Genomic DNA, 21155 nt, shown 5'->3' on the forward strand with positions numbered 1-21155 from the left:
AAAAGATGCTCACTGGAGCGCCTGGGCTGGCTCAGTCAGTGGAACATGCAGCACTTGATCTTGGGGTCATGGGTTCGAGCCCCATGTTGAATGTAGAGAATACTTAAAAAAAAAAATTTAAAGATGGTCACTGAAATACTGCAATTATCAGCTACATTCAGTAAAACTTTAAATGCCCAACAAAATTAATTAGTATCAGATCAGTTAAACTGTAACTCTATCACAAAGTAACAATGTGAGCCTTAAAAATAATGTTTAAGGGGCGCCTGGGCAGCTCAGTCAGTTAAGCACCCGACTTCGGCTCAGGTCATGATCTCGTGGTTTGTGGGTTCGTGCCCTGCATCTGGCTCTGTGCTGATTGCTTGGAGTCTGGAGCCTGCAGCCTTCTTCACATTCTGTGCCTCCCTCTCTCTGCCCCTCTGTCTCATGCTCTGTCTCTCTCTCTCTTTCAAAAATAAAAAAAATTAAAAAAAAAATGTTTACAGAAATATTCACTAAAACAAGAAAATGCTCACGTTAACTGACAAAGGCAAGACACCCAAGTAACGTAGCAAGATCTCAGCTACGTAAAATTACAGAATATGATTTTATAATAAAATCTGGAAGAAAAGAAAATCTCCACTAACACTGAGCAGAAACCTGTCTCCCTGAAGCTTCAGGTCATCAATAACAGGTCAGCTGTCCAAATAGGACCTAAAAGAAATCCGTGCCCTCTTCCACCCACCAACCACTTAAAGCATGTAGCTAGCACTCATGGGTTCCTGGAGGTGAATGGTTCTCAACCCCGGCTGCAGAGGGAATCACTCACAGAGCTTTTCCAGAAACCCAAGGCAGCTTGGAGGAGGAAATCGAACAGCCATGTGTGGACTGTTCATGAAGACGGGTGATGTCTGGGAGCGGGGAACAGCTGACAGCCAGCAAGAAAATGGTACCTCAGTCCTACAACCACCAGGACCTGGATTTTTGCCAACAGTCTGAAACTGGGGGAGACACAGAGCCCCAGATAGGAATGACAGGAGCCTGGGCCCTGAGCAACACTTTGTAGCCTTGGGAGACCCTGAACAGAGGGCCCAGCTAAGCCATGCCCTGACTGCTGATCCATGGACACTGTGAGGTTTCAAAACAAAACTAAGAAGAACCTCACAAATCAGATTCTCCGGGAGTGACCAGCTGTGAAGACATGTGTGTGATTGCTTTAACTATAGCAGAGGCAGTCTATGTGGGCAGCTAGGGTGGAGACCTACCTCTTTCATTCTCTGCCAGGCCAAACACCCCCATTTCCCGTAACCACTCTGCTGACAGCCTTCAGGCTTAGCGGCATGGAGCAGAGTCCAACTATGGTGCGCCGAGGTCTGCACACTTCCATGAATACCAGGCAAAAGTTGGACTCCTAAAGATCATGTGCTATCCTGCTGGCCCCTGACCCCTAAAAGGTCCCAGTCAAATGAAAACCCCCAGACTTTTTCCAAGTGAACTACAGCCCCGCCCAGCCTTTCCAAAACCTCTCTGAAGCTTCCAAACAAAACAGAGCTGACAGGGAACAGCCAAGGACAGTATAGGATCCTGACCCACTGCTCCTGCCTGGTCTGTGTACCCCAGAGCCTGAGAGTCAGGCCAGTCTGGGTGTCTGAACACACACTGCAATGCCTGCAGGTCCCACCTCGGCCTTTGATGTCCAAGGTCATATTTATGCTCATGTCTAGTCATGCCCAACTTAGAATTCAATAAACAAAAAGTGACCCTCCTCTCCTTAGGAACAGCTCTGATTAATTCACACAATGGAGGGAACTCAGTGCTTTGGGGCCAGGGAGAAAGGGGGAAGAAATGAGAAAGAGACACCCATGTTCTGTTCTCTCACATGTAAGCCCCCTGCTGCACCCCCAGGGCACTCTGGCTCTGGCAGCCACAACCCTGTCTGTTGCTCCTTGAAAGCCAACTGTGACAGTTTCGCACCTGCAGAATTAGGAAGCAGGCCCCTTGCTGGCTTTCTGGGGGCCCGGCTGCCCAGCCCAACCCAGCAGACATTTCCTGAGCAGAACAAAGTGCCTCCCCCAGACAGCCAGCAGGCTGGGCCTCAGCCCATTAACCTTCCTGGACTTCCTTGCCAGAGTTTCTGGAACCTGAGACCACAGACTAAGCGGGGATAAATAAGCAACCACAGGGCTCATGGGGCTAGGGAAGCCGGGAGATGACAAAGGAATTTTGGGACCAAGTCTCTGACGCTTCCTCACACGCCCCTTTCTGGAGCCCACAGGCTTCTTTCTAGAGCTGTGGACATCCTTTTCCAGAGCCACACGGGTCTACTTCTGGAACCCCACTCCGCTTCCTAGACCCCCACCCTCCCGCCCCGCACACCTCTAACAGTCCTTCTGGAGCTTTGCCTGCTCTTCACAGAGAAGAATCTGCTGCAACAACTCACACCATCTGGACACCGAAGAAATACCACAGGAGAGGAAACCACACTTATGTTAATAATCACCACCCGGATTTCTTAGGGCCAAATTCTAACAGTGGCTCACCAGCTGGTTTGGGGGGCAAGCGTGGGCCCATCTGACTGTTCTGTGACAAGATGCTGTTCCACAAGCGCCTCCCTACCAGGCACCCATGTGCATGGCTGTCTCAGATCCCAGACCATTACCATGACTCACTGGGGCCCCTAAGCCATAGGCTCCCTATCTAACACCCCATTAGCACAGGGTTCATCACTGCATTCCTCTCCAACCACACTTGGCCACCAGCCCCAGGGACACAACCCACATGGCCACCCTTTCATTCCCCCTCTGTACCAGTCATAGGGCAGACCTCTCTGTCCCCTCTCAGACCTACTAAAGGGAGACCCCCACCCCAACCCTCCCAAACTTGCTTTCCAGCCTCACAGCCACCTTTATCTCTCTCGCCCTCACCCGTCAGTCACCCCCTACCCTCTGGGCCCCAGGGTGAGCCTTGGGTGTGTCCCTGAAGCACAGACACATGCACAGAAGGCCCTCGTGACTGGATGCCAGTAAAGCTACATTGCTCCTGGATGCTGTTCAGTACTTGGTCAGTCCTTTGCTGGGGCCACTAAATCCCCCCACACACCTTGATCACCTCCTTGGAGTTCCCACTTGGACCAAGCAGGCCCATGAGTAGACACTTGGAGCAGAAACCCCGATCCCAAACCCCTGACCCCTTTGCATTTCTGCAACATAAACTCCCCTCTTGGCTCAGACTCCTCCTTTCTCTCATGAGACCCCCCAAATATGCAAATCCTAGGCCTGCTCCAGCCCTCTTCTCCCTACACACCTGCTCTGCTTCCAGCCTTCCTCATCTTTCCTTGCCCGGCCCTTTCTCTTAGGTCTGCAGCCTGCTGCCCCACCCCCATGCCCGCACTGAGGCCTCTAGCACAGCCCTCTCAACCCCCAGGCTCCCCCAGTCTCACCTCCTTTCTCTTCTGTCACCCCCTCCCACTGTCTGTCTGCTCTTGTCCTCCCCAACCTCCCCCCAGCCCCACTCACACTGACACAACTCCAGGAGCCCTATCTCCCACCAGACCATTTTGCATGCTCCTGGCAAATGCCTTTCCTGAGGTTCAGCTCCAAAGGCATCCTCTCCCCTGCTCAACAACCTTCAACCTGCCCCATCACCCTCCAAGAAAGCACAACATACTCAGCCTGGCTTCTGGGTCCTGCAGAACATGACCCCAACCCTCTGATCCACCCTCAGCTCCCCTGCTGCCCATATTTTATACCAATTCTCCAACCAAACAAGTTCTGCTATTTCCTCAGCCCGGTGACTACTTTCCAGCCTCTGAGCTCTTGCCCACTCTACTCTCTGGCTAGCAACCCTCTTCCCCAAGGACATGGGACAGACACGAGGCCTCCCTGCCCACATGCTCCCCAGCACCACTCTCTCCACAGAGCCCCGAGACCTGCCCCACATCATAGTATTTCAAGTGCCAGCTCATCCCTGCTCCTACCCAGGTCTGCAGGCTCCTCACACTCTAGTTAAGGGCTGAATGTGAACCATCTTCATATTTCCTAGGACAGCGGGAGGCACAAACCCTCCTGAAGAACAGTGTTTTCCCATCCCCTTTGCCTCTTAAAAAACGGAATACTTTAATACTACTGAACTCTGCACATAAAGTGGCTAAGATGGTACATTTTATGTTATGTGTAACTTTTTCCATAATAATAAAAAAAAAAACAACACTGAAAATGAGGGAAAGAAGGGTTCAGTGAGACAGGTGCAGCCAGACCCTGGTGCTGTCCAAAGTGGCTGAAGAGCGAGAGGGCTCAGTGTCCTGTCTTTCTGGCTTCATGGGGGGTTTGGAAATGGCAATGTTTTCTACATTAAGAAAGCAATTGGAAAGAAGGAAGGAAGGGAGGGAAGGAGGAAGGAAGCAAGGAAGAAAAGGCCTGTAAAGTACATTGTACATTTTAGGTGACAATCCCATGACTCCAAATACGAACGTGGACATGTTAACCCATGTTCCTACAGGAGGAAGTGGAAAGCTTTCAGAAGTCAACACTCAAAAGTGAGTTACCTTTTCTGGTCTAAGGTCTAAGACTTGGGCAAAAACAAATATTGTTTTGGCACACACCGGCTTGCGCACGCACCCAGAGAACGAACATGCTGTGTTGAACATCCACTTAAGGTAATTCACAGGTCAGGCCACTGGGACTTCCAGCCAATCGGATGATGGCTCTGAGCCTGGTGTGGCAACCTTCGTGCTTTGGAAAGGACAGGAGAAGTGGGTACCTGTATCACTGGTCCAGCCTGTGCATCCCCAGTCTCACATCACAGCCACTCCATGACGGCAGAGAGGGTTGTGGGACAAAGATCACCCTGTCTGTTCAACTGTGGAAGAAGTCCAAAGAAGTGGATGGCCTTGAGTCCTGTACCTACAACCTCAGATACCTCCGCTACGGCAGTCCTTGCTGCTCGTCCACGAGAAAACGCAAAACTCTGCAAATGCATCATGCTACCCAAAGCACTGGCTGCTCTTCTCCCTTGAGCAGAGGCCTCAGTCAGCTCAACCTCTTGGGGACTTGGGGTCCAGCCACCACCCACGCCTGGCACCAAAAGGCTTGAGGAAGAAGCTCTGAAAACATCACGCTAAGTAAAACGATCCAGACACAAAAAGACAAGTGCTGTTATGAGTCCACTTATATGAGGTCCCTAGAGCGGAAAGGAGAATGGTGGGTGCCAGCGGCTGGGGGGTAGGGGGAACGGGGAGCTGCTGTTTAATGGGGACATAGTTCCCGTCTGGGAAGATGAAAACGTTCTGGAGATGGATGGTGGTGATGGCTGCATGACAGTGTAAAAGCACTTAATGCCAACGAACTGGACACTTCATGGTTCAAACAATATATTTTATGTTCTATATATCTTACCACAATGAAAAACGGGGTTGGGGAGCAGCGCCTAGAGGAAAACCACAGCCCTAGAGGTCCACAGATGGAAAGGGCTGCCTCTGAGCAAGCAGGTCCCTCATGGACAAACCCGTGAGGCTGGCGGCAGGATGAAGCTGAACTGCCCTGGCTCCTTTTCCTGGTGAGCCCAGCAAATTCCCAGCCACCACTTGGCTTCCGGCATCCCATTCCCCCCAGGGCTCTTCCCCAAGGAAAAGGAGACTCCACCAGTCCCTCCAGAACCTCCACACACAGGCCTGACCAGGGTCCCCATGAACCAGCAGAGTGGGTCAGGGCCCAACCAGCCATGTACCAAAACACCGTCTGGAACATTACTCAGCTGTCAAAAGGAATGAGGTGGTGCTGAAATGCGACAACATGGAGGAACCCTGAAACCTTACTCTGACAAAAAAGGCCACGTTACACAATTCCATTCAGGTGAAATGTCCCAAAAAGGCAAAGTTACAGAGACAGAAAGTAGAGTGGTGGGGGCCAGGGCCTGTGGGAGAGAGCGGGTCATGGTGGCTAAATGGAGCAGTTTTCTTTTGAGGTGATGGAAAAATTTTCTCAAATTAGACAGTGGTGATGGTTGCGTAACTCTGAATATACCAAAAAACACTGAATTGCACGCTTTAAACGAGTGAATTCTGTGGTGTGGATTCTACCTCAGCCATTGAAAAAACACCACCACCAGTCAGGAACATAGCTCCTCATTTACAGGTGAAGGGAGGGAAACCAGAGAATTAGCTGCCTCCCATCATAGCAGGCCCGAGACAGGATGGAAACCGCACACACCTCTAGGTCTCCAAGCAAGATTTTCTGGAGCTCTTAAAAAGACAGCGAGGAGGGGGAGCCTGGGGGGCTCAGTCGGTTAAGTGTCCAACTTCGGCTCGGGTCATGATCTCGCAGTTTGTGAGTTCGAGCCCTGAGCTGGGCTCTGTGCTGACAGCTCAGAGCCTGGAACCTGCTGCAGATTCTGTGTCTCCCTCTCCCTCTGCCCTTCCCCCACACTCTCTCTCTCAAAAATAAACACTTACAAAATAAACATTTCAAAGACAGTGAAGAGAAAAAGAGACAGATCTCTGCCTGCCCCAGGTGTGCTACAGCTCCAGCTGCCCCAGCCCCTCAGGGAGGGGGTCAGGTGTGGCTGGGGAACAGCAGATGGCAGTGGTCACCGTGGGCCACCCTAACTGCCCCTGAGGCTCTGGGGGAACATCGCCCAGCTCTTCCCCATGCCCCACAGCTCACAATGGGGTCAGCTCCTCACCCACCCTCCTGCTCCAGGGGCTGCCCCCCCACCACACCTCACATCACCCTGCCAGGGCCGGGGCCAGCTCTCCAGTATCCTCCCCAACTGTACACAAAGCAACACCCTCTGGTCTGTGCAGCCTTAGGCAATCTGCAGATAGAGCCTGCATATGACAAAGCATTAGTAATTTTCAGGGCTTCCCGTCTTCCTCCTTTATTTCCTATTAAAATAAGAAAGTCTGTGGTTTTCATTTCCTCTCTTGAGGCCTCACAATCACTGAAAGTGAGAACAAAGTGGTTCTAAGCCTTTCCTCCACAAACTTGGTTGGGGGGGGGGGACTCTATGAGAAAAATTAAGGTCTCTCTCTTCCTCCAGCCTCTAGTTTCTGAGGCCCCCCAAAGCCATAAGGCCACACAATCGGGAACACTGCAAGAGGACTTCACTCTACACAACTAGTGGGTGGATGTGGCCCCAGCATGGAGGGCTCGGCAACATCGGTGTGTAGCCCCAGGTACCCTGGGCTGATGGCACATCATAGCAGAGGAAGTAGCGAAAGCTTCATTTGCGGCCATGATGCAGAAAAGATATATGCTGTACATTTAGGATGTAAGAACTCCACTCGACGCCCAAAGATACACTATGAGAGGGAAAAGATGGGGCCCACGGCCATGGCAGACCCCTGGAACCCCTGGAGCTCATAGTGGGCACTCTTGCCGAGCCAAGTGGGTAAAATGGCCTGCACCTACTGAATTATGCATTTCTCCTTTAAAATCTCTTGCTAAATGGCACTCAATCAACCTGCATTAGATGCCTAAGAGGGAGACTTCATGAGACCAGACAAGGGGCCAGACCCCCAGGGACCACTCGCTCTATGCACTCATGTTCCCTCAAAGTCTCCCAAGGAAGGGCCATGGTCTCCAGCCCACAGAATGAACACCCTGTGCAGGACCACACCCTGGATCTACCTTTAATGTCTGCATTTTCTCCCCGGACTAGGTTGACATACATTGCCTCTAGATTGCTTCTAGAATATCTACCTTGTCATTTGCAAGTATATATGTATATATATGATATGCAGAGAATCTCTTCCTGCTCTATGGGCATGCCAAATGACTCTAGCAGCATATATTTTTTTTAATGTTTATTTATTTATTTTGAGAGAGAGAGATAGCGAGCAGGGGAGGGGAAGAGAAAGGGAGACACAGAATCCCATGCAGGCTCTGCACTGTCACCACAGACCTCCACACAGAGCGTCAGCCCACGAGCCATGAGATCACGACCTGAGCTGAAATCAAGAGTCAGACATTTAACTGACTAAGCCACCCAGGCACCCCTCCAGCAGCATATTTTAAAAACAGCACACCAAGCCTTTAAAATGAAGTCAATCTTCAAAGGATCTTCAAAGGCTCTTCTTAAGGCAACAGAAGTACTCTGAGTGGCAATTCCCTTGGCCAGCTCTATCCCTGGATTTGCTGTGGTTGGAGCAGCAGGTCTCTCCCTATCCTTCTAGTGTCTCCTTGCATCTCTTGGCCAGCCAGAGATAGTTCCTTCCTAGTGCTCCTTGGGCCATGCACTGACCCTCCATGCATGTGGCCAGCATCTCTGTCACATCTTCTCAGCCAGGCCTTGTGCCTCTGCACCTCCTGGAACCTGCTCACAGCAGAGCACCGTTAGCCTCCACCAACCCCCACCCTCAGCCCTTGACCACTGGGTAGAAAAGGCAGACAGGCAGTGTCCTCGAACGTTTTTGTCCTCTTGGGCCCTTTGTCACATGACCTGCTACAGGAATGAATCTTAGCAAAGTACCCCAGGAGGATGTAGGGAGAGTGAGGAAATTTCCTGAGATATTTGCAAAATAAAAGAGAAAAAGGACATTTCTTGGGTGGCTGATACATTCACGGACCTGCCTAAAGGCTGGGACCAGACGATTCCTATCACGGCACTTAGCTCTATGTGGCTGTCTCGCCAGCAGACCGAAAATGACCTGCTGGGAAGCCTGTTGCCTGACACTCAGCACCATTCCTGCCTGAAACGTGTTTGCTGAACATCCCTTCCACCTACTGGGCAGGGGGTCACTCTGTGACCACTCTCCTGTGATTGGTATCACCCCATGGTCTGAGGAGAGAGGCCAGCACCAGCCCCTCCACCGACAGCTTGACCTTGGGCAAGTGTGTTTGTCTCACAACCCCTCAGATCCAGTCAGATGATGGCATATAATTAAGTTCATAATCTCGCTCCAGCCACGGCACAAGAATGTTGAGGGCACATGAAACAGCCTCCACCAAAGCTGTAGTTACTACACAGGTGAGGCATCACAGTCTTTCTGCACCAGACCTCAGCAGGCGCATCTTTGAACCCGCCAGCCATGTCTCCCTTGGGCGCCGGCCACCATCCCTGTCCAGTCATTTTGCAAGGTCGCAGTAGCAAGTGCTAGAATCCAAGACAGCTAATTAGCAGGCCCCAGTCTGAGGACTCGGGAAGCTCTCTAAGGTTGAACAGGGTAAGAGCAAGCCTCAGCAAAGAAGGAAAAATCATCTCCAGATAATTTCCAAAGCTTTTCCTTCCTAGGGCACATGTATCACTGGGCCCCCGAAAATCCAGTGCCGCTTACCTGATGGGGTTAAGTGAAATTAAGAACAGGGAAGGGTCTGAGCAAACAGAGACCTCAGAGAAAGGGTCTCATTTCTTCTCTAACCCACAAACACCCACAAAACCCAAAACACAGACAGATCCACATGGGCTCGGTACACCACTATCTCATCAAACATGGTTAAGAGCCTAGACTGAGGCATGTCCTAGGACACCAAGGTAAGACCTTGTCTTAAGGATTTCACTATCCTGGAGAAGGAAGTCAGAGAGACACAAGATTAACAGGAAATAGCTGCAAACATACAGTGGAAGAAAGATATACAGTTAGGGAAGACGCCAGGACATCACCAAGATTTTGTTTTAGTATGTTCGTTTTTATTTTACTTTTTTTAAAATTAAAAGAATTGTGTGTGTGTGTGTGTGTGTGTGTGTGTGTGTGTGTGTGTTTAAAGACAAGGCCCCTGGAGATTAGCCTTTCCACAAATCTGTGAATAAAGGCGAGAGAGAATTTCCTTAGAGACAGTACCCAGCACACAGTAGATACTTAATAAATACTTCTGAGTGACTGAATGGGGAGAGGTGGTTGCCTTGGTAACAGAAAGGTAGGTAGAAAGCAGGATAAAAAAGATATGGGAAGAGCTGTGCTAATAACCTAAAATTTTAAAGAAAAAAAAAAATCGAATAGGACAAAAGGATCTTAGCAATAACGTGGTCCAACCACTAACTTGTTAGGCAAGGAGCGAGATGTGGCAACCCGTAGAACTTTAGGACACAGCCCTCCTGATGCCAGGCTGTGTTTTCTTGGCTCTATGAGGTTCCCGTACAACACATTACTCAAATTCTTCCTGAAACACAGTCGGTGAGGGTAGCACAGGCTCCATCTCTCATTGCCATGGCAGCCTTTCCTCTGTTGCCCAATGAGGGACTCATGGAGTGAGTCCAATACTTCAAAACATGACTGCATTTGGAGATGGGGTCTTTAAAGAGGTGGTTAACTTAAAATGGGGTGGTTAGGGTAGGCCTTAACTCAAATGAATTGTGTCCTTATAAGAAGAGGACATTTTGGACACATGGAGAGGCATCAGGGGTGCACGGGAACAGAGGGATGACCATGTGAAGAGGCGGGGTGGGGGGGAAGAGCAGCAGGGGAGCATTTGCAAACCAAGCCAAGGACAGAGGCCTCCGAGAAAACCAACCCTGACAGCACCTTGATCTTGGAATACTAGCCTCTAGAAATAAAAATTCCTGTTACTTAAACCATCTTCTGTTTTGTTATAGCAGCCCTAGCAAACTAATACAAGGGGCCACTTTACAAACGTGGGTGTGAAAGCCAAGGAAATATCACCATCACTAACAGGTGTTTTCCTAAAGAGAACATACCTATTAAGATTAGAAACGGGAATTAAGGATGAGACTACTGCTCCCAGCAACTTCAAAACCCTACTTGAGTGAAATAAACCAGACACAGAAGGACAGATATTACAGGATTCCACTTATATGAGGGACTGAGGGACCAATTCACCGGGACAGAGAGTAGATTGGTGCTTGCCAGGGGCTGGGCTGGAGAGAAGATGAGTTAGTGCTGAACCAGGACAGAGTTTCAGTTTTGCAAGATGAAAAAGTTCTGGACATGGATGGTGGTGATGGTTGCACAATGTGAATGTATTTAATGACACTGAACGGTAAACTTAACAATGGCTAAAATGGTGCATTTTGGGGCGCCTGGGTGGCTCAGTTGGTTAAGCGTCCAACTTCGGCTCAGGTCACGATCTCACAGTTTGTGGGTTCGAGCCCTGCACTGGGCTCTGTGCTGACAGCTCAGAGTCTGGAGCCTGCTTCGGAATCTGTGTCTCCCTCTCTCTCTGCCCCTCCTCTGCTCATGCTCTGTCTCTCTCGGTCTCAAAAATAAATAAAACATTAAAAAAAAATTTTAAATATAAAAATAAAAAACAAAATGGTGCATTTTGTTACATATGTTTTACCATAATAAAATAAATAAACCTATCACATGTTATACAAGTAACATTTTTCCTAATGTTTCATTTTTTTGAGAGACAGTGAGCAAGAGCAAGCAGGGGAGGGACACACAGAGAGAGAGAGAGAGAAAGAGAGAGAGAGAGAGAGAGAGAGGAGAGAAAGAATCCCAAGCAGCCTCTGCATTGTCAGTGCAGAGCCCGACATGGGGCCTGAACCCACAAAGTATGAGATCATGACCTGAGCTGAAATCAAGAGTCAGACACTTATCCAACTGAGCCATCCAGGGTGCCCCACTTAAGTAACATTTTAATTTAAATTACTACATTGCTTTCAAAGCAGAAAACAAACAAACTAAAAACCCAAAACAAAATCCTACATGACTGTATTCTAGTCAGGGGGAGGGACCCCAATGAAATTCATAATAAATAAATCCACCACCCCTACTACCCCCTGAACCTTGATCTAAAAAGCAGCCACAGTCAAAACTCAGGCCTAATGTTTGACAACCTGAGCGCGCTTGAAAATGCCAGTCTATTCGTTGTGAATGAGGAACCCCTCAAACCACAGGGGTGAGCTGCAGATAGGTGAGCTGCCTCAGGCACTGCCGGGTCTTCTCCCAAGTGGGCTGAGCTTATGGTTCACCTAGATGCTTTGTCCTAATAAAGGCAGCAGTCACATACACAGGGCCACAGGACTCCTGGCCAGCGAGGGGAGGTGGCTACTGAAGCCTGAGACAAAACGGAGGAACGGAAAAGGCACATTCCCTCCCAAGAGCCACGCAAATCGACAGCATTCCCAGCTAGCTCCTTCTTTAGTGAATTATTTAGTGAAATATTTCATTCTGTTCCCAAAACAAGGAAGTCATCCTTCCAGAATTGGAAAACCCTTATAATATTTGAACTAGACTCTGCTTCCACCCTGTTGATGACTCAATGGTCTCAGACTCTACCTGGTTGGTTCTGTCCACTCTGCCTCTGCTCACGAGAGGAGCCTATACTCAGTTCAAAGGTGACCACAGGCTCTGATGTAAAGAGATGACGATCGAGCCAATGCAAGGCCTGAGTGACCTTTTCCTGGCCCAGAGTTACTCAATCTAACTGGTGGCTGATCCGTTCAATCACCCAAGGGAAAAACAAAGCAATGATCATTCTGGTGACACCACACTGCCACAATCCAAAGAGAAAATTAAACTGCTTAACAGAGATGTGAACACATAGGGAAGCAACTCACATGAAAGCCCATAAAGAAACATTAAGACATGGGGTCAGATCTCACAAATGATACTTGGAAAGGGGCCGAGGGACACCGGGGCTGAGTGTTCAGATCAAGAATTCCTCAGACCTGCAGGGCGCCTGGCTGACTCAGTTGGCAGAGCATGTGACTCTTGATCTTGGGGTTATAAGTTCAAGCCTCTCATTAGGTATAGAGATTACTTAAAAATAATTTTAAAATCTTAAAAAAAAAAAAAAAGAATTCCTCAGACCTAAAAGAGTAAAGGCTCTTGGGTTGTCTGGTCTCTCTTGTGAAAGGCTCACCAAAGGTCTCAGAAAGGGAAGTTCAAGGACAGGGATGGAGTTAGAGACAAATACAGGAGGTAAGATGCTTCCTAACTTCTCAAATCCACAACCTAACCCTGTAGCTGTGAAAAGGCGGGAGGGATCTTCCAGTAAGTGCTATGTGTACGGCTCTGAGCCAGGCTTCCTGGGAGATCCGGAAATGAACCAGGGATCCCTGCCTTCAAAATACAACACGGTCTGTTCTACCATGGGGATGAACCTTGAGGATACTATGCTAAGTGAAATAAGCCAGACACAGAGGAACAGATCCAGTGTGATTTCGTTTATATGAGGTACTAAGAGTAGTCAAATCATAGGAACAGAAAGCACAGTGGTGGTTTTTAGGAGCTCAAGGACAGGAAATGGGGAGCTGCCGTTCAGGAGGGAGAGAGTGTCAGTTGGGGAAGATGAAAAGAGTTCTGGAAATGGATGGTGGAAATGGTTACACAGCAGTATATGTTTAATGCCACTGAACTAGACACGTAAAAATGGCTAAAATGAAAAAAAATGGCTAAAATGGGTTAAGATGGTAAATTCAGTTATGTGTCTTTTATCACAGTAAAAAATAAATAAATAAATAAATAAATAAATAAATAACCACAGTCCAGAGAGGGCTGACATGGGTGCCCCAGAGCCTTTGCTCCCACTGCTCCTCAGGGCAGCCAGCTTTCCCCACTCTTTGCCACTAGACATGTGCGGACAGGTGAGGCCTCTCTCCAGTTCTGCTGCCTCCAGAAGCCTCCCTGATCTCACTCTCTCTGAACACATAAACGATGTATGTGTGTGCTCCTGTCTCCCATTAACCTGTAAGCTCCCGGATGGCAAGGACTACACTCTTTCTATGTCGCCTGCATGGTAGAAAGGAAAGGGCTCGCACACAGCAGGGCTCACGGCTGATGGGCCCTGAGTGTGTGCAGGGGAAGCACCCCTGGACCAATCCAGTCATGATTTTCAGGTTCAGTGTAGGGCGATGCAGAGAACACCCTAAGGTGGCCACGTTCGGGAAGGAACACATTTGCATTCCCGCAGGGACCCGGAACCCCTGGAATCCCAGCTCTGCCACTTCCTGGTTTCATCTTCAGCTATGGTTGGGCAGACCCATCACAGGGTGATGTAAGAGCCTGCGAGGGGGCCCTGCATGAGGCACACCGTCCCCATGCCTGGCACAAAGTGGCAGGTGGTCGGGGCGCCTGGGTGGCGCAGTCGGTTAAGCGTCCGACTTCAGCCAGGTCACGATCTCGCGGTCCGTGAGTTCGAGCCCCGCGTCAGGCTCTGTGCTGACGGCTCAGAGCCTGGAGCCTGTTTCCAATTCTGTGTCTCCCTCTCTCTCTGCCCCTCCCCCGTTCATGCTCTGTCTCTCTCTGTCCCAAAAATAAATTAAAAAAAAAAAAACAAAAAAAAAAAACGTTGAAAAAAAAGTGGCAGGTGGTCATTTCAGCTTCTTCTCTCGACACCAGGGGCCCTCAACTCAAAAATATGAGAGCACACACATCCAAAGGGATGCTGAGGCTATTAGATCCAGGTCTCCATGTCTGCTGCTGCTGTGAAAAATTAGGGTGCTTCCACTCCCTTCCACGCTGTGATTTTCCTCTTTGTCCCTCTGCAGGGCGCAGCCCTGGCCAGCAGGCCCCACGGCTGTCTAAAGAACATCAGTAAACAGTTTGGAAAGAGACAGATGGCTTTGCCAGCACAGGTTCCCTCCTTCCCCTCCAGCCACTACCCTCAGAGGAGTGCTGAGCACAGAGCTGAAGACTCCCAGAGCTAAAACCTAACAGGAGAGAAAACATGGGGCCTTGAAGACATTCAGAGAAAGATCCAGAAAGTCCTCAGAGTGGGGTCCGAGTTGTAAAATTAACCCTGCAGCCATTTTCTGAGAGCCTACCGTGGGTTACACACAGAGCCAGGGTCTCACGCTGGCAGCAGGTGTATGAGAGAGAGGCCAGAGGAGTCGAAGAGAAGCGGAAGAGAGCCCAAAGGGCAACCTACTGAGAACACATTCGGTCCAACCGGTCCCCACTTTCTGGAAACTCAGAATTCACCATCAGTAAGAGAATACCAGTTCAGATTGCAGGTCTCCATGAAAACCTCTCATTTTCTTTATTGAGCACGTTCTCCCGCATCCCGGTGCGGGATCCCGGCCAGTTCAAGCTGGCTGGCTCCGTCGACAGCTGGCCAGACAAGGCTGGTGCCCAGTGACCACAGGGCAATCCTCCAGACCCCAGACGAGCCGCTCTGCCTGCAAAGCAGGCTTCTATATACTACAGCCTTCCACCCCCAGCAAGGGACCCAGGGGATGCAGCTGGGTCCAGCCACAGGTCTGAGCAGCAGGCCGCAGCCACCCAAAGCTGCAAATGGAAGATCAGCAACTGGCTGTATCTAAAACAAACAGGACAGAGCACTGATCACAAAAAGGCCTCTTGACAGAGCCAAAAATAACCTTACTTGTTTCAAGAGGATTCTCAGGATCGAAGCACATACAACTCCATCAGCAGAAAAAGAAAAATCAATGGAGCAGAAAACCAGATCAGCCCAACAGGGACCGGGACTCCAAGAGATTCCCCACAGCCACACACACACACACACAGCCCATCCAAACCCCACACCCGCCCCACCCTCTTCTTACTCCAATCTTATAAACTGTGCCTGGATCTTAAAACACAGTCCCATCACCCCCAAAGTTATATACACAATTCTATGGGTTTGATCCCAAGAGTCAGACCACGGATTAGGAGGCCAAAATGAGCACCAGTGTATATTCATCCTTGGGAAGCCAAGGAAGCAATTGTGCACTGAAGGATCAGAAAATGAAGCTGGGGTAAGATGCACACAGGAACCTATGGATGAGTAATGATGGGTGATGTCTGCCATCAAAGCCAGGCAAATCAGAACAGGTGTGGCTGTGCTTCAGCCCTGGATAAAATCTTTACCCCTGTCGATTTGCAGTGGCCCACTGAGTCAGAACTGCCTGTCACCTCACTTCCTCCTAATTCCTATTTTCACCTGCTCTGACTTGCATTCGGGCCGACGGTTAGCAAGAGAACCTGACACTTTCTATGGCCTGGGAGCAGCTAGCACATCTTGGGTTCTCCAGACGTGTCTCGTAACTCTTCCAGGTCAGGAACAGTCGGGGTGGCAGGGAATTCCCAAGACACAGATCAATCTCTACTGAAAACACCCGTTCCAGACAGCAGAGATGGCCCCCACTTAATACCATCCCCACTGCCTAGAGTAAGTAGCATGATCAAAGGGCAAGGAGATCACTGCCCAGGGCACCATGGTCCCAACCCAGAGAGTATTCCCACAAGAAGCACACCACTCCAGAACCAAAGGAACAGCCGCCTACCATCCCCACACACTGCCCCTCCCAACCCAACTGCAGTCCAAACACTGGGAATCTGCATTCAGGAGAAAGTGGGGGGATGGCATTTGTTCAGGCACAAGAGGAGCATGAATCCTTCCTGTCCAGCGTGAAAATCAATCCAAAAAAGGTTATCTACCTATTTCTCCCTTGGCCAACGACCCCTTTTCTTTTCAATCGTTTCCAGCCAGAGGGCAGGTGTGCCCACCCAAGGTGGTGGAGGTACCCACCTGCGTCTCCATGGAAGGTGCCATCCTGAGGCAGCCTGCCAGACAAGCTGTCCCCATCGCTGGGCCAGATCTGCCCGGTCTTGCGGACGCCCACGATGGTGGCCTCCGACACGATGACCTGGCCCTGCCGGTGCCGCTTCTGGCACTGCGGCGTCGGGGGGCTGCTGCTGTCAAAGGATTGCTGTGAGTTCTGTGAGGGTGACCGGCTCTTGTCTCGAAACATGCGGTAGGTGGTGGGGCTGGGGGACACGCGGCTGGACTGGCCGGAGGAGAAGTCCTCCTCGCTGGAGGTGAGGTTCTCGTTGGAGCTGCAATCTGGCGTGTAGCCCCCTCCGCTGTCCTCAAAGCTCCGAGGGGAGTAGGACCTGCGGGGCCAGGTAAGGCGCTTCTCCTGCTCCGAGGTGCTCTGGCTACGCAGGAGCGGGCCCTTGCCCTCCCCTTCCATCATCATACCCCCAACGTAGATGCTCTGGTAGGGCTGGTACTCCAGGGGCGGCCAAGGGGGTCTGCTGCCACCGTTGGCATTGATCAGGTTGTCCTTCAGGAAGCGGGGGTTCAGCTCCGCGTCCTCGTAGTCGCCGTCGAGGCCGCAGCTGCTCTCCGAAGTACGGCCCCGGTTAGAGGACCTGGGTGCGTCCCCCAGGCTCGGCCCGGTGGTGCCGTGCTGGGACTTCTTACGCTCCATCTGCATCGCTTGGCTGCCCAGGGAGCTGATCCGGTCGGACACTTCTTTGTCGTTGACCTTCACCAGACCGCGCTCATGGTGAAACTCGACGTTTACGTAGAAGGGCTTCTCGGTGTCCGCGGCTCCGGGCTGGCCGTGGCCCTTGCGGATCCTCTCAAAGTTGGACCTGAGGGCCGCCACGCTGGTGGGGGGCCCGCGGTCTTCCCGGTCCGCGGCCGCGGCGGCTCCGGGCCTGCGGGCGGCCCCGGGCCTGGCCTTGCTCGGGGAGCCCTCTCCGTCGGGTCGGGCCTCGGGCTCCTCGGCGGGCGGCGGGTCGGCGCCGTCGGCGGGCGCGGGCGGCGGGCGCTGTGCGGACGCGCGGGGCTCGGCGGCGCCGTCGGGGGGTTGCGCCGCGCGTCGGAAGCCCCAGCGCTGCCGGTCGTAGCTCTTCTTCTCCTTGGCCAGCAGCGTCTGCAGGTAGATCATGCGGAAGCGCTCCTGGTTCACCTCCTGCTCCAGGCGCCGGATGGAGGCCTTGCAGCGCTCCAGTTCCTGCTCGATGTCGCCCACCGAGCGCAGCTCCATGCGCGGCGGCTCCGAGTCCGGGAACTGCGCCTTCCACGCCTCAGCGAAGCCCACAGGGTCCACCATGGCGCGGCCGGCCTCACCTGCACAGCCCGGCTGCGCGCAGGGCCCGCCTCAGCGGCGGCTCGGGGACCTCTCCAGGCCCGGCCCCAGGCGCCGGGCGGCCCCCATGTCCCCGCGCAGCGGTGGCGGCGGCGGCGGCCGAACAATGCCCGCCCCCTCCCGGGCTGCAGGTGAGGCGGCGGGCTCGGCTCCCCGGGGCGGCGCGGGGCGCGGGGGAGGGCGCGCGCGAGGGGGGCGGGCGCGCGCGAGGGCGGGGGAAGGGCGCGGGGCTGCGCGCGCCGCTATTGTGTGCGGGGCTTCTCCGCGCGGCGCGGCGCGGGCGCTGCCCTCCGCTCGGCCCGGCGCCGCTAGCCCATGGCCGCCGCCCGCGCGCTCCTCTGCTCTCGCTCCCGCGCCTCGCCCCGGCCGCCGCCGCCTCCCAGGGGCCGCGCTCGGCCCGGCCCGCTTTCGCCGCACTCCCGCCCGGCCCGCACTCGGCGCCGCAGGAAGGGGAGGGCCGGGGGGCGGTGGCCGTGGCGCGGCTGACGGAGCCCGGCGGGCCTCTTAAAGGGGCCGCGCCGAGGGCTCCGGGGGGGGGGGGGGGGGGGGGGTGAACTGTGGGTGGGGGGAGGGGCTGCCTAGGAGCCGCGCCCCCACCCAGCCCCTGTCCTCCCTCGGTCTCCGCGCTTGGGGAGACTCTGTCCCAGGCGGTGGCCGAACCCAGCTGTACCACGCAGAGGCCCTGGCGAATTCTGCACTCCTGGAGCAGAAACACCTGGATCTTCACTTCCCCACAGCCCGGCAGCCACTCTCCAGCTTTGGGGCTGAGCGCTCTGGGGGCCACCCTCCTGGCCCCTATGCGCACAAGAGCCTGGAGTGGCAGGTCACCTAGGGAAGCAGGGTGGGCTAGGTTGGGCCGCCGAGACCAACAGCGCTTATGTGCCCACGGGTCCCAGCACTGTGGGCTTGGGGTGGGTGATGCATCAGCTGCCACAGGGCATTGTCGCAGAGATAATCGATAGGAATTTTTCCCCCAGGTCACTTAACACCCACATGGCCTTCCCTGTGGTCCTGAGCTGTATGTTTGTCCGCTGGCCTCTCCTGAGCTTCAGAGGCCAGGGAAGTTTTTCCCGGATTGCCTGACTCAGAGCTTATGTGTTTAGTCTCCCTTTAAGGGGGTCGTCTTTGGATTGGGTGGAATACAGGACAGTCTAGAGCCAGCAGTGAAACAAAATCATCTCTGGCACTCCAGAGATATTAAACACACAGCAGAAAGCACACGTCAGGTGGTCTGATGGGCACCAAATGAAAATACCCAAACCAGCTTGCTGGGTGGGAGAAGAGGAAACAGGATTTGTCAACCAAAGAACTGGGCCTGGGTCCTGATCACCACTGCCTCTGTTCCTCAGTTTCCTTTGGCATTGAAATGAGAACTAGGATACCTGTCTCTGGGGGCTGTTGTCCCTGCATGGATGTAAGGTGTAATCTTGCCCCCACTCCGGGTCCAGTGCCACCCAGAAGAGATGCCCCAGCATCTAATCTAGAAGAAACAGAGCCCAGGGCTATTAGCCAGTCCAGCCTGGCTGGGGTTCACATCTTCCCCACCCCAGGTTTGTGACCTGAGCAGTTCTTTTCCCTTCTCTGAGCCTCAGTTTTGCCCCCATATATAAAATGTGAGCACCATGTGTAAAGCACCCAGTTGGGGCAAACATGAAACCCACCCTGATAAATGGTATGTGATGCTCCATCCACGACTGCTTGTTAAGGCTGGTGCTCTGGGAGATGGCCTTGGAGGGTTACTGGAAAACTCTTGGGCCCTGACATCCAGGTGCTTCTAGGCACAGCTCACTGCCGCCCTCTGCAGGCCTCTCCACCCTCCTGCTCTCTCTCCTATTTCGAGGCCCTCTGTCCCCTTACCCAACTCCTTTACTTTGCAGAACCCCCTCAAGGCAGGCAAGTCCTCCTGTAAAGCCTGTTTTGCAGTCAAAGAAACAGAATGAGTTGATGTCCTGACATTGGGGCTGGACAGGCGAGGCTGGAATCCTAGTAGTACTCACATCCTCAATGACCTTTTCTTTAAAATGGGAATAAGTCCTGACCTCACAGGGTGTGGCACATAGCTGCTTATGATCAATATTAGCTGCCTTCCTCAGGTGACCTGCTCAGGTCACCCAGTAAGTTGGGTCAGACAGGCTTCCAGAACCCCATTATCTGGCTGTCTCCAGAGAGAATTCCAGAAGCACATACTGCTTTCTTCCCTTGCTGATGGAGCCCCTCCATTTCCAGGGCAGGGAATTGTGGGCTCATCAGGGACTTTATCATTAACCACCTGGGAAAGAAAAGGATACTTTGCGGAGAATGGTGGGGGGGGGCTTCATCTGTCAGTGGGGTGTCGCTTTCTCTGGTTTGCAGGCCCCAATTCAGCCCCGCCTCCAATATTGTACATAAGCAAACTTAACTCAGAAACCGGAAGATAGTGGCTATCTGCCCTGTGAGATAGCTTCTTCTGGCCCCAAGGACACTCCTCTCATCCTTGGTTCTTTCCTGAAAACACTTCCACCCTGGGTCTCTGGTCTTTTCCTGCAGAGCTTTCTTATCATCCTTCCCTCCCCCAGGGAGGAAGGAGTGAGGAGGAACGTGGGGCCCAGATACAATCCCCCATTAGGTGTCTGTCCCCAGCTAGATCTAAATTCCCAAGACGGAGCTCTGTCTATTCAGTTCGCCCAGTGACTCCCCAGTGCTCAACACATAATAGATGCTCAGCCAGCGCTTGCCAAAAGAGGAATCTGACGTGTGTGTGTGTGTGTGTGTGTGTGTGTGTGTGTGTGGCCTGGAGGAACACACAACATGGAGAGAAAGATGGACATGAGTGGGGGAGGAAAGGATAAGACAGGCAGAGCCAGGCCGTATCAGGGGTGTGTGTGCTGTGTGGGGATCCAGGACAGGGAAGAGGTCTGGGGAGGCCTGCCAGGAGAGGTGACATCTGAGTTTGTCCTAAAGATGAGGAGCAGGAAGGCAAAGACAGACAGACTTCAAAGTTCTAGGTATGTTTGAGGCACAGTAAGGTTAGGAGAGGAGGCTGTTATGGGTGGCAGGAAGAGACATCAGAGGCAAGGTAGGACCTTTCAGGATTGTAAGAAGTTTGGGTTTTATTCTAAATGCAAGGAAAAGCCTCTGAAAGGTTCTGAGCCTGTAGTGTCTGGTGGAATTTTCCACCAGGATGAACATGTTCTACACTCTATACTGAACAAGACAGCAGCCACTAGCTTCCCCATGCGATCACCAGGCATTCAAAATGTGGCTGCTGCAGCTGAGGAACTGGAAAAATCTAGTTTGATTTAAAATTAAGTTTGGGGGCTGGGGCACCTGGGTGGCTCAGTTGGTTGAGTGTTTGACTTTGGCTCAGGTCATGATCTCACAGTTCATGGGTTAGAGGCCCCTGCCTCTAACCAGCCCCAGTTGTGCTCTGTGCTGACAGAGCCTGCTTCGGATTCTGTGTCTCCCTCTCTCTGCCC

The 21155-nt window shown here is 52.3% G+C and overlaps 1 protein-coding gene across 1 annotated transcript in view; it reads right to left on the bottom strand.

Annotated features, from left to right (window-relative positions):
• The window catches only part of BCR (BCR activator of RhoGEF and GTPase), a 128282-nt gene extending 110475 nt beyond the window's left edge, over positions 1-17807 (bottom strand). The window contains exon 1 of the mRNA XM_042910425.1: positions 16350-17807. Coding sequence (XP_042766359.1) covers positions 16350-17664 — 1315 coding nt within the window. The 5' untranslated portion in view covers positions 17665-17807. The remainder of the gene's footprint in view (positions 1-16349) is intronic.
• Positions 17808-21155: the final 3348 nt, after the last annotated feature.

The sequence above is a fragment of the Panthera leo genome, chromosome D3 (genome assembly GCF_018350215.1).
Source record: "Panthera leo isolate Ple1 chromosome D3, P.leo_Ple1_pat1.1, whole genome shotgun sequence".
NCBI classification, from domain to species: domain Eukaryota; kingdom Metazoa; phylum Chordata; class Mammalia; order Carnivora; family Felidae; genus Panthera; species Panthera leo.